A 17,078-nucleotide genomic window follows, 5' to 3' on the forward strand; every position below is an offset into this window, starting at 1 on the left:
GGAAACCCAGCATTTGGTGATGTCCATGGGTTCCAGACTTAAGGCAGTGATTGCCTCCAAAGGATTCGCAACAAAATATTGAAAAAAAAATATTTTGTTTGGGTTATGTTTATTTGTCCAATTACTTTTGAGCTCCTAAAATGTGGAGTGTTTGTAAAGAAATGTGTACAATTCCTACATTTTCTATCAGATATTTTTGTTCAACCCTTTAAATTAAACGTTACAATCTGCACTTGAATTCTGCTGTAGAGGCTTCATTTCAAATCCAATGCGGTGGCATGCAGAGCCCAACTCGCGAAAATTGTGTTACTGTCCAAATATTTCTGGCCCTAACTGTATGACCCAGATCACCTATGCCTCCCCCCTTTTGAACCGGAATACTCAATGGAAAAAAGAGTAATTGCGTTCAAACTAGTAAACCAAGAGGCACAAAAACAAGCACTTTGTAGGTCAAGGTGACATTGTATGCAGCGAAGTCTGAGCGAAAATATCCTTTAGATTTTTTTTCAGGTTGCAGTTAGCATTTTTTAACACAAGGGGGCGCCACACAATTCAAATTTTACGTCACCCAGTGTAATAGTATTTCAGGGAATGGCCAGCGTTTAGCTTTTACTCTCCTGTCGGAATATAATTATAGCTTCAGTGTAGACTGACACTAGAATATACAAAAGACTTAAAGAAAAACTAAAGAATACGGATGAATTAACATCCTACTCTGGGCAATTCAGTCCCTCTTTCTTCACATAAAAAGTAAAATTACTTCACCAAATTGCGTGAAAAAGTTTGCTGGGTGACTATAGGGAAATTATTTCGTCTGTAGGAGCCTTCCATAACATCATCTGTCTGAGCATCCATTGGAGAAGCAGGCAGTGGAAAACAGAGCCCCTGGGAACATGAGAGAGCGTCCCCTGTCATGTATTCCTGGCCTCTGCCCCCCATGCATCAACTCCAATCTTCCATGCACTATAAACCAGCTTAGTCATCTACTATGTCCCAAGCTGCATCTTCACAAAGGTTTGTTTCCCTGAACTTATCACACATCCAAAGTGGCCACATCTTGGAGCGTAACAAAGTCTGGTCAAACAAAACCTTACTTCAGACAATCATGATGTTAGCACTGGATACAGTGGCATTGGGGAATATAGGGCTCCCAAGTGCAGCAAAATGGCCGCCAGAGGCAGAAAGGGGCGGAGCTACAAATCTCCCAGGTGAGGCAAGATGGCTGCCGGAGGAAGGGGCGGGGCCAGGGGCAGCAGCACTCCCAGGTGAGGCAAAATGGCCGCTGGAGGAGGAAGGGGCGGGGCCAGGTCCTGTCCCGGATGGGGAGGGACCGGAAGTAACATCACACACCCTGAAAGTGAGCACATGGGGGGAAGTGCTGCAGAGTCACACTATGTGGAGTTGTAAACATTGCAAGCGCGGCCGCCATTACAGGGAGGGGCTGTAGTCAACACAAAGGCATTACATTGTTCATTAGCAATACACATACCCCACTACATGCTTTCTCCTCTTAAATCTCTTAACTACGTTATACCAAAAAAACTAGCTAAAAACACCTGTCTTTCTGCTAGGCTTCCTGCTCATCTTCTGAAAACTTTCTACAATCTATCTTACCATATTCATTTCTGCTTATCTGTCCATGACCTGACATTTCTTTCTGCAACTTTTCCTGGTCCTTTCCCATTGTTCAGTAAACTCTGCTCCCTTCCCTTCAGCAACCAAATCACAAGCTCTATGACCTTTGTCCTTGCTCACTCTATGCTACCTGCTTATTCTTTCCTATTCGAAGTTTCTGGACACAGTAGTGTTCCTCTTGTAAAATCTGCTTTCTTCAAATCCTTCCAATATAACCTCTCTTTCCCACTCAGATTACAATGCACATTAATTCTATAAAACACAAGACAACGGGAACGGAAGGGTTAATTGAGAAAAGCTTTCAGTCCACTCTCTTATCAGCAACCCTCCCCCAATAATAAACACTGCACATTCTTTCTATAATACCAAACAGACGGGATTACTGGAGAATACCCACAACGGCTCAAGGTATATATCTCATCTACCTTTATATCAACCCACCGTCTACTAGTAATCCCCAAGAGCACTCCTTGTACACGATCTAGACAGGACATTTAGCTATACACAGAGACTGACGATTATTTTCAATGACCAAAACCTCAACAATATTCTGGAGACATCAGCCGTCACACCACGGCTATATTCCCGCGTATATACCTTTTCACATATGAGAACATAACACGCTCAATCATAAGGTAAATATGCGTATCATAAATCTTCCTAACCTCACACTAGTTACCTAGGAGCAAGTGTCTGGCGCGCTCCCTCAGACTTAAAGGGGTTGTCCCGCGGCAGCAAGTGGGTCTATACACTTCTGTATGGCCATAATAATGCACTTTGTAATGTACATTGTGCATTAATTATGAGCCATACAGAAGTTATAAAAAGTTTTATACTTACCTGCTCCGTTGCTGGCGTCCTCGTTCCCATGGAGCCGACTAATTTTCGCCCTCCGATGGCCAAATTAGCCACGCTTGCGCAGTCCGGGTCTTCTGCAGTCTTCTATGGGGCCGCTCGTGTAGAATGCCGGCTCCGTGTAGCTCCGCCCCGTCACGTGCCGATTCCAGCCAATCAGGAGGCTGGAATCGGCAATGGACCGCACAGAAGCCCTGCGGTCCACGGAGACAGAGGATCCCGGCGGCCATCTTCAGCAGGTAAGTATGAAGACGCCGGACCGCCGGGATTCAGGTAAGCGCTGTGTGGGTTGTATTTTTAACCCCTGCATCGGGGTTGTCTCGCGCCGAACGGGGGGGGGGGGGAGGGTTAAAAAAAAACAAACCCGTTTCGGCGCGGGACAACCCCTTTAAACAGCCGAGTCCGCCCTTCTAACACATTAACCCTCACAGAATTAGCTTCAGGATGGGAGGGGTGGGGGCTAGGTAAACACTCAGTGTTGAACACAGATATACACATAACACTATGGCCCTTAACTCTTAGAGGCTTCTTGTGCAATTTCTATGTACTTAGCTAACATTATATCATACATTCTTCACCATCCCATTGTCTAGCAAATACCATGATTAGATTGTGTGTGTGTCCTTTAAACTCCACAGAGCTACATTCATTACAACAGCATAATACATTTGGTTTATACAAATCAATAGACATTTTATACTAATTAATTATCATGTCTACTACAAACACATATATATCTTTCATGCTTATGTGACAACATTGGATACACACAAACTGCTACGTTTTCCAGACATACCCAGACATTAACGTCACAGAGCTACGTCCATGGGAAAATAAAAAAGTGATGGGACTATGGATGTAGCGATGTAAAAATAATCATAATTTCCAACAAAAGAGCTTTTACTGTGCAAAAGTGGAAAAACCCGACCTGCAGAAAAAATATAGTGTGTCATTAAGGCCGCCTGCAGACGGACGGATTTGCATTGTGGAATCCGAAACTATGGCAAAACAGGATTTCCTCTACAGGAGCAGAAATTAATTGTGATATTCCGCTCGCAGAGGAGAAATTGCAGCATGCTGCGATTCTGTGCGGGTTCCGTGCGGACGGCTTCCACCGAAGTCAATAGAAGCTGTCCACCCTGCGACCCTTCCGCAATCATTACGGAAAGGCTGCAGGATCCTCATCATCGCCTAACGATGCCGCGGCACAATCTGTACTGCGCATGTGCGCCGGCTGGAGCATTCGCAGCACAGATTATGAAGACTTTAGGACAAGTATGCGGGGTCGCCGGCCGGGCACAGCATCGGATTCCGCTGCGGGATCCCACATGCAGAATTTGCCCTGGCCGAGTGCGGGCAGCCTTATGCTGTATGGTTAAGGGCTACCACCCACTTGCGTTTTTTTTACGCGATTGTCAATGGAACTTTTTAATGTTAAAAACGCATCACAAGTTGGTGCTTTGTGATTTTTGTGCTTTTGTGTTTTTAACATTAGAAAGTCCCATTGACAATCACGTAAAAAAAACCCGCAACAATATCGCGGCGTTAAAAAAAAAAAGCACGTGGGTGGTAGCCCTTACACTGTAAAAATAAATTTAAAAAACACTGGCAGAACTGATACGTTTTCTCTCCCTCCTCTCAAACTAATGATGAAAGTTTTACAATATATATTGTATGCACCCAAAAATGCTACCAATAAAACCTATAGTTTGCCACGCAAAAAACAAGCCCTCACACGGCCGTCGGCAGAAAAATAAATAAATGATGGCTTTTGAAAAGTGGAGATGAAAATCCCCCCAAAATTGTGTCCTCAAAGCCAAAATAGGCCGTGTCCTTAAGGGGTTAATTACAGTTGAAAAGCGCAACAAAAAATACAACATGTGAACACAGTCTAAGGCCAGGTTCACACGGCCGTGATGGGCTCGTCCGTCATGGAGCCCCCCCCCCAGAGACCCCAAACTTACCTCCGGATCCGTCGTCCCACGTCCCGCATGATGCTTCAGCGCAATAGAGCGTGTGACGTGCCGCAGCGTCATATGACATGCCCACAGCGTCACATGACGCGGCTGGCGGTAGGCGGGGCAGCGGTTTCACGCTATCTTGCGCTGTGTTACGCAGCGGAAGATAGCGCGACAGGCGGCTTCCATTGAGGGCAATGGAAGCCGTCCGCGCATACACCCGCGGCAAATAGAGCATGCCGCGGGTGAGGATGGGTCATTTTACGGTGCAGAATTTCGCACCGTAAGCATTGAGCTATTAGGTTCAATAGAACCTAATAGCAGGGGGCAACACGGCGGAAATCCGCCCGTGGGAAGGAGCCCTAAGGCTGCCTGTCCGCAGGCGTTGCGATATTGCAGCTTTGCTCTGCGCAATATTGCTGCGTTTTTGCTATCCTGTGGTGCTACAAAGCCTTAGGCTGGGTTCACATGGGGTGGATTTGTTGTTGAAATTCCATCCGGAATTTTGCTGCGGCCGCTAATCCCGTGATTGGCCAGCCATGTAGATGAGATTTCTCAGAAATCTCGTCCACACGGAACGGCAAATCCGGCACTGCGGCGCGGATTCGCTGGCCGCAGCATATTTGGTTTTTTTTACTTCTTCCGCTGCGGCTGCGTTCTCCTTTATGGGAGCGCCGGCCGCAGCGGAAGAGCAAGCGGCCAGGCCACTTCAAAACCCGCGGCTAAGTGCCACGGGTTTTGAAGCAGTGCTTCTCCCGGCGGAAATCTCACGGTTTTTTGCTGCGGTCAAACCGCGAGATTTCCGCTGGGAATCCGCCTCATGTGAACCCAGCCTTAGGCCGGCCTCACACAGGGGCTTTTTATCGCAGCACTTTCAGCGCCACGTTAATTGTGGTATAAGCTCAGACAGCCGCCCGATCGCGCCACTTTTAAGCGCCACGATTTTCGAGTGGAGTCTATCTTTGAGCGCTTAGTGCACTCCATCAATGGTGAGGAGCGCTAAAAGCCGATATCAGCCGCCACAAGTCAAATTTCGGCGCTTACTGCAACGCATGTGTGAGGGAGGCCTAAGGGGCAGATTTACAAAAGAAAATCTGACTCTGTTGCCCCCAGCAACCCCGCCCTGCGCAGCTAACAATTCATACTGCGCTCTTGAAAAATGAAAGCTGCGCGGGGCGGGGTTGCCGAGGCAACAATACAGTTCCTTTACACCCCAGGAATTTGCAATAGAGTTCGCGTTGCCAGGTTACGGGCTGCAGGAGAGAACGCGCTCTACGTCCTATCTAGCCAGCGGGCGGTGAACTCTATGGTTTGCTTAGCAACTCCCGCCTTCACAGCCCCGTGTCCTTTCCCCCGGAAGCGGAAGTGCTGAGAACAGACGTTTTTCAGGTCACGAATTAGGATCTGCGCAGTGGCGGCGTGTGATGGTGGAGAGCTGAGTATCGTGTGCAGCGGACGGACAGCGGTGAGGAGAAGCTAGTTGCCTGTGAGCGCGGTGGGGCCGGGCCGCTGAGGGGGACTTTGGCGCCATCTTGGTCTTCCAGCGCTGTGTGTGGCGGGCCGCGTTGTGCTGACATTGTTCTGTAGCGTACCCCGTACTATCTGCTGGCAATTCACACATTTTGATTAACTTTACAAAATAAACGTGTTTTAGGCAAAAAAAAAATTCTTAAAATTGCAAATATTGAAAACTTGACCTTTCTTACAAATGTAGAGAGCGGTGGCCTGGTGTCCGGCGCGGTCACATGACTGCGGTCTGGCCGCATCCAGGCTTTGTTTACATCAGCTTCACGTGATTCCTGTGTGACGCCCGAGCTGCGCCTGAAGAGAAGCCCTTGTTCGTACATTTCCCCCTTCACCCCTAGCATCAGAGCGAGGCCGTATCACAGGGTGGCGGCAGATTCCGGCGCAGACTGCGGCCATCGACCCTGCGTACCTGTATCTCGGATGGTTCGGGCGTCTCGCTGTCCGCCGCGCACTGCAGATTTTTCTTCTTTAAATGTTTATTTTTCCCACGCGTCGCCAGGCGATGACACGGGCACCTGCCACCCCTCCACCACCCCTCCCCCCTGCGGACCGTACGGCATAAATTAACTTTAATGGAAGCCGTCCGTGCGAAATCCTTGAAAAAATAGAGCATGCTGTGATTTTTTTTTTTTCTTCTTCTTCCCCCTCCCCCGTAAGCGGATATTGCTATTGGTCTCCTCGTGTCCAGGAAGAATCCGTTTCCTATAGCATGCTGTGGACGGTATAGGCTGCGGATCCGCAGAGTCCACAGCAGACGGCCTAAGGGAGCCAAAAAACCTGTTTGTTTTTGCCACCTTGTAAATGCATCGCGATCCTGCGCACACCGGCCAAGCTTACTAGTGTAACGTGTAAGTCGTCGGCGTCTCATGTGAAAAGATATAAGTCAACTTCACAGAATGTGTGATGCTACTGCCTGGAGGTGGACATGTGATCTCCTGTCACTTACTGTCACACAAGTATAATAGAGGAGCTCACAGCTCATCCTCCAGGCTGTATACCGTATTTTTCGCTTTATAAGACGCACTTTTTCCGCCTCCAAAGCGGAGGGGAAAAGTTTCTGCGTCTTATAAAGCGAATGCGCCGAAAATTCGTTCCGATCGCCATTTTTAGCACGATCGCGAATTTAACGCGCGGACGTGATTTATTTAGCGCGATCGCACGAATAAATGTGTGATCCGTTAGAAGATTTCTCTCCTCCTGTCAAAAAAAAAAATCATTCCTCACCTCCTCCCGCGTTCTGCGGCGCTGCTGCAGGCTGTCGCTCCCTCCTGGTCCCCGGCAGAGCATTGCTTTCTCGACGCAGGGCTTGAAATCATGACATCATTGAATGGCTGTGATTGGCTGACGGCGTGTTTTAGCCAATTACAGTATTAGCTTTCTGGAGACGGGGATTTCAAGCCCTGCGTCCAGAAAGCAATGCTCTGCCGGGGACCAAGAGGGGGCGACAGCCTGCAGCAGCGCCGCAGAACGCCGGGGGAGGGGAGTAATGATTTTTTTTTTCCCCCCCTATTTTCCCGCTTTAAAACGGGGGTGCAACTTATAAGGCGAAAAATACGGTACTTATGGCCGATCGCTTATCTAAGTGACTATAGCAGGTAATAACTAAACTGTTCCCCCTGTATAGCCTTAATAATACGGGACTGATGTATTGTGGGATTGATTGAAAGTGAAGGTAAAAAATCTCTTCACCAAGATGGTGTCTGATAAGGGGGCTGCAGGGAAGAGCCTGGAATACAGAGGAGACCCCAGATTGTGAAATATGCAAGCCTTCTCTGAAAGATGTTGTCTGTATTGGAGCATATGTTCTCTAACCCCTATATACTGTCAGCACTGATAGTGCCTTTCAGGATGTGTGAGCTGCCCATGCCATAGGCACTAATGCCACCCCGTACCATCAGAGATGCAGGACTGTGCGCTGATAACAAGCTGGAAGGTCTCTGTTCTTGAGTCCTCGGCATCTGTGGTTTCCGAGAAGAATCAGACCACAGAACAGTTTTGCGTTTTGCCTCAGTCTATTTTAACTGACCTTTGGCCCAGAGAAGACAATTGTTGTTTCTGGACTTTTGACATGTTGTTTTTTTTTTGTTTTTTTTTGCATGATACAACTTTAACCTGAATTTATGGCAAACTGTGATTTCTGGAAATATTCCTGAACCCATGCAGTGATTTAGCATTACAGATGGCTGAGGGCCCGTGGATATTAATGCGGGGATGGCTGAGGGCCCGTGGATATTAATGCGGGGATGGCTGAGGGCCCGTGGATATTAATGCGGGGATGGCTGAGGGCCCGTGGATATTAATGCGGGGATGGCTGAGGGCCCGTGGATATTAATGCGGGGATGGCTGAGGGCCCGTGGATATTAATGCGGGGATGGCTGAGGGCCCGTGGATATTAATGCGGGGATGGCTGAGGGCCCGTGGATATTAATGCGGGGATGGCTGAGGGCCCGTGGATATTAATGCGGGGATGGCTGAGGGCCCGTGGATATTAATGCGGGGATGGCTGAGGGCCCGTGGATATTAATGCGGGGATGGCTGAGGGCCCGTGGATATTAATGCGGGGATGGCTGAGGGCCCGTGGATATTAATGCGGGGATGGCTGAGGGCCCGTGGATATTAATGCAGGGATGGCTGAGGGCCCGTGGATATTAATGCAGGGATGGCTGAGGGCCCGTGGATATTAATGCAGGGATGGCTGAGGGCCCGTGGATATTAATGCAGGGATGGCTGAGGGCCCGTGGATATTAATGCAGGGATGGCTGAGGGCCCGTGGATATTAATGCAGGGATGGCTGAGGGCCCGTGGATATTAATGCAGGGATGGCTGAGGGCCCGTGGATATTAATGCAGGGATGGCTGAGGGCCCGTGGATATTAATGCAGGGATGGCTGAGGGCCCGTGGATATTAATGCAGGGATGGCTGAGGGCCCGTGGATATTAATGCAGGGATGGCTGAGGGCCCGTGGATATCGACCATACAATATTGAAAGCCTGCCCTGTGCTCATGAATTCCTCCAGATTCTCTGAATCTTTGGGTTTTTATGTATTGTAGATGGTGGGGTATTCAAAGTCTTTGCAGCTTTATGATGAGGAACGTTCCACAATTTTGTAGATGTGGTGGTGGTGGTGTTTTTTTTTTTTCTTTTTTTCTTCAGATTGACCCCCTTCCATTTTTTACTTCTGAGAGACTCTGCCTCTCTAACATGTTCTTTTTATACAGTCTGACTTACTAATGAAAAGCAGATGGACGATCAATTGTCTACCAGTTTTTCAGCCTTTTGTAAACCCTATCACAACTTTAGATGTGTTGCTGCCATCAGTTCCCAAATTATTATTTTTTTTTAACCCCTTGAGGCCTAAATGTGGTAACTATACAGAGCTTTATTCTTGGGCTTTAATCCCCATCCAGTAACAGAAGCATCCACATAGAAAAAGGCTTGGCAGCATAAGTAGGTGCAAGTGATGGATAAAGACTTTATTCACCCATAACTCAGGCAGGCAGCGACATTTCGGCCAAAGTGGCCTTTTTTAAGCTGAAGTATGATGCGGGATTAAAGCCTCTACTCCCGCAATCAAACAGCAGGTTGGGTCCTTGGCTGTCAAACACTGCCAAGGACCCACAGGAGTAGGAAGAAACTATTATTTTTTAACCGCTTCTGCCACCTTCTTTCCAAGCCGCACGCTAATATACTCAAAATTGAAAGCCACCTGGTGCCCTCTGTCACAGCAGAGCTTCAAGGTCCTTGCATACCCTGATTAGCTCTGTTAGCGACTATCGTCACTACAGGGGTATGACGGTAAGTGGAACTCTTAGGGCTAATGCCCACAGATGGATTTCTGCCACGTTCCCTGCGGCGGAATCTGCAGCTATTAGGTTTTGTTGAACCTAATAGCTTTTCTGCCTGTCGGTGCTCACATGTGATTCTGCTGTGGATTTCCACTACGGGAAAAAATTGCGGCATGTTCTGTTTCACCGCGGAGGTTTCCATACAATATAGTATTAATAGAGGTCACGGAAACGGGGACTTTTTGTTTATCACCGCAGTACCCCTGTGGCGTAAATCCTGGTCCGTCCGTGGGCATTAGCCCTTATGGATGCCCCAGCTACAGTGTGAAATAAAAAAAAAAAAGTGACTAATCCTCAGTGGTTTTGACGTCATGGGGGTCATAGATGGTAAAAATCAGATGAGAGCATACATACAGAAGAGAGAAAATGACCCACCACCGACGCCAACTAAAACAATCACCTCCTGCTCCTTGTAATCCGAAACTATACAGATTATATCAATATGAGGAACCCATTGCCATACTTTATTTTAGTGTAAATATACCAATTTTAGAAATAAGCTATAAATGTATCTTTTTTTTTTTTTTTTCTTCTTTTTTCTCCCAGTTGAACAAAAAAAATTAAGCCAGTGTAAAAAAAGGATGTAAAAAAAAAAATAGCCCAAAATGTTGCAGAACACAATGCAGCAAAAATGCGGTGGGTAAAGAAAAAAAAAATGGTACAACTCCCATATAGTAATATCCCTAAAGTGTCTGGTCCTTAGGGCCTCCTGTCCACGGGTGATATTTCACTGTGTTGCCCATGGCGATAATCTGCACATCGGTAACGCAATGACCGTTTTCCATAGGATAACTAATGAGACAGTGCAGCCCGATGTTCACAAGCGGAGAATTGAGGCGATTTTCCCCCTTGCATATAAAAATCGCAGTGAGAATGTTCTCCCGCGGTGGTATATCGCGGCGCCTATGGGCAACCAGCCTAAGGCCTCATGTTCACTCGCACGCACCGATACCACTGCTGAATCCCGCAGATCTATGAAGACCATGATCTGAGTTATGGTGCTCTTGGGGTGTTTCCACTTAACAGACTCCTGATTCTTGCGCTGTCAGCCCCAAAGCTGGCGTATGGACTCAAAGCTGTAAACTGTGCGCATGCGTTCCCATAGGGATCAGTGGGAGTGCGTGGGCACACGCCTGGGGCACTGAGTGCGATGCCATGGTCTGCATGCTGATAGCGGGAGGTGGGTAAGTGTGTATAACCCTGCAGCCCCTTTCTGTTTCTTACAGGTGATCGTACTACAGTGCAGACTAAACTAGCTGTAACTGCTAACACTGCCCCCCATATAGAAGAATATAACCTATCGCTGCTCCCTGTAGGTCTATTGTTGCCTCCTCGTATCATTCTATACATCTGAAGAAGTTCATTCCCCCTTGTAGTATACACAGTGCTGCTCCTTGGTATATACGTCCAGCACTAACTGCCTCCTGCCTCTACAGCTTCTGGATCCCTGCTGATTGGTTATCCTAAGCATAAGCCATCAGTATCCATGTCTGGGGAGACCCCACCCCTGGGATAGGGATGTTTGACCTCTGCTATAGGGTTTGCTGCTTTAGCATAGTGCAGCTCATGGGTTATCCCGCTGACACGGGTTACCAGGGCTGGACAGATCTCAGGTAGAGGACATGTTCAGCTTCTGAAATGCAGCAGGTTCCTAAAGTCTGCAGCATATATTTCCTTCTTCTTGTTCCTCTGTCCTCTACACCCCATCTATCGATGCCCCTGCAGTCATTCTGCCTGTCGTTCCCCACCTTAATTTGTTTGTCAGATTCTATCCAGATCTGTTCCCTGTAAGAGGGGCTTGAGGCTGACTGTTGTAGCAGCGGTCCCCTGGCCCGCATCAAGACACCCAGAGGTACCTGGGTTGGACATCATCTACTCTGCCAAATAATTGGTCAGTGTTGCATACCTAGGAATGACTTTTACCCCCGTCTTCCTGATCCATGTGGAATGGCATTCTGTGCCCGAAGTACATCTCCTCTCCTTTCACTCTACACCAGTATGGCTTATGAGAACTGCAGCCTATGGGCACGTGTAACGTACGGTCTGTGGAGTATAGAGTGAAGCTTTCATTGCATATGGTTTCTTATCTACGGTGCTTTCTGTATGGGATTGGCGCCCTCGCTCAACGCTCCACTGTTTGTATGAGGGGAAGTCAGGAATACGAAGGTTCCCTGGTTTGTACCAGCAGGCTATAACTCTGCGTACTACCTAGTCTGACATCTCAGCACTGCTTGAGAAAGTTCTGAACTTCTGTAAGGCTGTATTTACTGTATCTTTAAAAATACTGTTCTATGCAAGTGTGATGCATTTTGCAAGAAAAACAAATTGCTGTACGTGTTTTGTTTTTTTTTCCATTTTCCTCCTACATGAAAATTGCATGCCATTTCAGTATCTAAAAACATATCGCACTCATTGCATCTGAATGCAAGTGATCCTGTTTTTGTGTGGTCCCATTGAAATAATGGGCCAGAGTCCTAAAAATAACATGCTTCAATTAAAGGAAAATCACACTTCTGAATAGACCCATTGTAAATGATGGGTTCTATTTTTGTTCATCTTGTAATGCACAAAACTTGCGCAAGAAAAAACAAACCATGTAATAGCACCCTAAAGTTACAGGTTGTCTCATCCCAGTTTCTTCTGGCCCTGACTATATAGCGGAATAGTATGTCTGCATTGGAGACTCCTTAGAAACTTAATTACTGGCATCCTCAAAGCTCTTGTTGGTGGTGTAGCCTTAGAGTTGTTTGCTCTGTCTACTATTTAGACAACTAAAGGCCCTTTTACATGCTACGATTATCACTCAAAATTCCTTCAATGGCCAAAACTGAGCAAAGCCAATGATGTGGTGATTTAGACTAAACATATAGTACAAAACCTAATAGGGAACCTTATTTCTTGACTTCCCCCTCATTTCCGAAGCGCACCTGCTGTGCTGATGGTCAAAGTTTTATGTTTGGGAACCTACAAGTTCTGGTAGAAAATGATCCACAGCTGTTCAGGAAAAGAGATTTCCAAGTTATTGCCGCAGTACCGTGTTCACCTTTTATGAATTGCGTTGGTGCAAACACTTTTTGTACCGTTTCACTCACCGTATCCATCTTTCCTTGGTATCTTTTATATGTACTTGTATATTTCTTTTTGGGTCTGTGTCCTTTAACCCCGTTACATCATAAGAATATCTGAATTTTGACACGGTTATTGATTAATAATAAAAAAAAATAAAATCACATCTCCTTTCAAGCTCTACCAGACAAAAGTGAAAAGTATGAGCAGTCGTGTACAACCTTCCTGTAGACCTGTCCCTGCCTTCCATCTTCCTTTCTGTTCACTGTCTGCTTAGCAGCACATCTGTTGCTGGATCCTTACACTTGATTGTCATTCTTGGGACTGTGTGTATAAAAATGTTGACTTTTCAGTCCTGATTTTGTTCAAATTGTAACCAGATGACTGTTGTGTTGACTAAAATTACTTGTTTTTCTACAGAATTGTGTGCCGTCTTTCTACTTAACGAAGATACTTCAGTCTTCCACATTCTCAATTCTCGGAACATTCTCGTGTTTTTTTCTGTTTTTCTTCTTGTCGTGAACCAGAGCAATAGTACGACCATGTCGAAGTCCTATTCTCAATCATCTTTAGGTAGAGACTTCATGAACATCGGTTCCGGCTCTAAATTAGGTCAGCAAGGCTCTCGTACCTTACTGTCTGGTCCCTCGTCCAAAAACTTGCCATCCATATTTAGTATTGGTAACAGAGCTCCTCCTCCTCCCCCTCCTCCTTTATCTTCTCAACGTAGAGGAGACCCCAATCAGGCCAATAATATCTTGGCCAGCTTTGGTCTGTCCTCCAGGGACTTGGATGAATTAAGTCGCTATCCCGAGGAGAAGATCACTCCTGAAAGCTTGCCACAGCTTATTCAGCAGATTAAGAGGAGGAGGTCGGAAGACATGTCTATGTTGAGTTACAGAGAGCGACTTCCTCGAGAGCCATTGAGAGTATCTAGCAGTGACTGGGATGATGACGTAAGGCCTTACAGAAGAGAGAGTTTTCCTGATCGCTCATCCGGTCTCGACCATGTGGTCGATTACGACCATGGGAGCCGCTCTCGAGAGCCCACTTATCGCGACAGACTGGATTTAGATGAACGCTTAAGAGATCGGGAAAACTTTAGAGAAGACCGTTTCTTATCTGAAACTCCTTTCCGTAAGCTTAGTACAGATTATGAGCCCATGAGCTACAGCCAACCACAAGAACGATCTGTCTTTGAAAAGACGAGAGGAATGCCATCCATTAGAAACATTGATGATTTCCACGGACGATTGCCAAAAGACTTTCCCCATCTCTGTTCCCTCTGTGACATGCCACTCCATACTAAGAAGGTGAGTTCCTACCTCCAGTAGCTTATTTTGGCCATAAAACCTTAAGTCATGATAGATCTTATTCTTTGGGTTCACTCAGACCTTTTACTTTAGAAAGGTCTTAGAAATTGTATTTTCTCAAGTGGGCAGTAGTCATGCTTGGTCTGCGTAATGCGTATGTTCATCTACCAAAATCCATTTTGTCCCACTACTCTTCCCCTGGTTTTCCTTCAAATGGCATTCCCTCTCGAGTCTTAACCATATTGGCACATGCCTTTCTGTGTAACTGTTCCAAAGTATTTTAACTTTCTGATTTATTCATATTCTTAGTATATATGCTTCATTCTAAACTAAATGGTAATAACTGCACAATGCTCTTATATACTCGATCATCATCCTTGAGTACGGTAAGACCTGGGCCACATGGAAAGTATCATAGAACATGGCCAACAGTTAGAATGGTCTTGAGACAAATCCCTTGGTTCTCCGGCTCCCACGAGTCTGATATCAATATAAATGGTACCAGGACAAAATGGTAATTGATGAAGAACCTCTGGGACGCAGTAATAAGGTAGCTTACCCTATCGTTACTTTAGCCAACATTAGATGGCATACAACTTAGAGGGAAAATGTGGTGAGCGTTTCTGGTTGGGTGGTGATACTTGGGGCATTGCTGAAGATCCCTCCTGAGCTCTTGCACTTGGCCAGGCATTCTGCGCATTATTTCTCCCATTATTCATTTTACCTTATTTTTCCTCTGCTGACTGGAATCTCTTGAAACTTCATACTTGATATTACCCCAAGAATTTACTCTACAGTTGCACTAAACTGTAAACGTGGAAGTAAACTCCTTTCAATTTACACATGGACGTTCCTTACAAACCTTCTCACTTGGCCTGGATGGCAAGTCTGTAGTCATGAGGCTTTTTAAAATCCTTTTTCGATGGGCACCAGAATCTCTTAACATCGTCTCCATCACTATTCCTTACAGAATAGACTTCACCAAACGATATATTCTAGTAGAGCAAACATAAATTCTTTCACTGATCAATGGACTTCCTATTACAGAACCAGATTTCCTTCACTTCAAGGGGTTTCCCATCTCACACTTGTGTTCTACCTGCAGGTTGACTAAGAGGGGCTTCTAAAGCTCCCATTGCTTGGTAGAATGGTGGTTGCATACTGAAGTGGTGGCCATGCGTGTGTACAGCTTTCACCATTTGGGTCTGTCAGCTTGTTTGCACACTCAGTTTGGGGGCCGTTTAGACGAGCGACTTATCGTTTGTACGAGTCAACGGTGTCTGAATTCGCTTGTTCTCTCGTGTAGCATGTTTATACATCGCTGGCTCGTTCAGACGAGAAATCGGTCAGTTCGCATTCTAATTGAGAACGGCTGCAGTTTAAACTGAACGATAAGCGAACGAGCCAACGATGATGTTAATGCCTGCATATGATGAAGGAAAGTGAACGATTATCGTTTGGCGCACGTTTAGACTGAACGATTATCGTTTCCTTTTGCTCTTTTTGAACAATTTTTTTTTTTCTTTTTTTCAAACAATCCTTGTTTTAAGAGTGCCTTTAGTCTATGGCTGCCTTAAAGAGGTTGTCATGAACCTTTATCACCTGATCACAAGATAGGTGATACGTATAATCCCTGGAGGTCCCACCACTGCAACTCCCGATAATCAAGAGAACGGCGCCCCTGAGTCACTCCGCGTTTATGGAGCTGTGGTGTCCATGCCTGACCGCCACGATCTGTGGAGATGGCCTAGCAATGCGTTGGTTATCCCACTCAGTCCCATGGAAGGGAATGGAGCTGTAGTCACTCATGCACATTTGCTGCTCTAGTCTTCCTGGAGACTTGGGCACCTGGTGCTGCTTTCATGATTAGTGGGGGTCCAAGCGATCTATCCTTTATCGTGTGGGTACATGATAAGCGGTTTTTCCACCAAAAACGCTTAGGAGTTGTCCAGAATAAGAAAACAATACAACCGATGGATGCAATGTGGCTCTTAAAGGGAATAACATTACCAGACGCAACCTGCAGATGTCTGTAGCTTCTTTTAGAAGAGCTGTGCTTTTCCAATTCTGGACAACCTTTTTAACTGACTGGGCTGGTACCCCTCTTCTCCCAGTAGACGCCCCCCGGTAATCGGACACTTATGGTATATCCTATAGACACTGGAGACTAAAATGAGGGTTTTTACTTGGCCTCCAATGTCTATGCTTCTGTAATCGGAGAAAAAGGGAAAACTGGTGTAATGACCCCAACCCACTTGTTTGTTTTTGAGTGGGATTAATATTGGCCCGAGTACTGGAATACTTGTATTATGCTACTGATTGTTTCTCTTTTCTAGGGCTGGGTTGAGCATGTTGGCGGTCTAACTCATAGAAGACATCGACTGCTTCTGCTTGAAGTGTATGTCAAGTATTTCCATTTGGATTTGTTTCATTGTGAAAGATCTATTGTCAACGAGGCGACTAAAATTTTGGAGTAGGCAAAACACAATTGCCTTAACCCCTTGAGTGGCGGGTTTCCTACCACCCTGTCGTGCCCACCAGGGCAGGTTTTTTAAAATGGTCTAATCATTGAATTTCAACTAGTTTTGCAGTTGCGTCTCAAGAGCCATAACTTTTTCATTTTTCCATTGACATGGCCATATAAGGGCTTGCTTTTTGCGGGACAAGTTGTGATTTTTTTTAAACGGGGGAGGAAAAAAAGAAATGGGGAAAAAAGAAAAAAAGGGGCCATGTCATTAAGGGGTTAAATAATGTATTAACTTCCTTCTCTGGGTCATTATGACGCACACGGATACCACATGTGTGATTGTATTTTTGATTTTTTTACAAAGTAAAGGGAGACAAGTGTTTTTTAAATTTTTTTACTTTTTTTTTTTTT

The 17,078-nt window shown here is 46.0% G+C and overlaps 1 protein-coding gene across 1 annotated transcript in view; it reads left to right on the top strand.

Moving 5' to 3' along the window:
- The first annotated feature begins 5,794 nt into the window (after positions 1-5,794).
- Positions 5,795-17,078, top strand: part of LOC136611104 (matrin-3-like) — a 28,662-nt gene continuing 17,378 nt past the window's right edge. Inside the window, exons 1-3 of the mRNA XM_066590377.1 lie at positions 5,795-5,913; positions 13,308-14,200; positions 16,537-16,598. Coding sequence (XP_066446474.1) covers positions 13,430-14,200; positions 16,537-16,598 — 833 coding nt within the window. The 5' untranslated portion in view covers positions 5,795-5,913; positions 13,308-13,429. The remainder of the gene's footprint in view (positions 5,914-13,307; positions 14,201-16,536; positions 16,599-17,078) is intronic.

This window comes from Eleutherodactylus coqui, chromosome 2, assembly GCF_035609145.1.
Source record: "Eleutherodactylus coqui strain aEleCoq1 chromosome 2, aEleCoq1.hap1, whole genome shotgun sequence".
In the NCBI taxonomy this organism is placed as follows: Eukaryota; Metazoa; Chordata; class Amphibia; order Anura; family Eleutherodactylidae; genus Eleutherodactylus; species Eleutherodactylus coqui.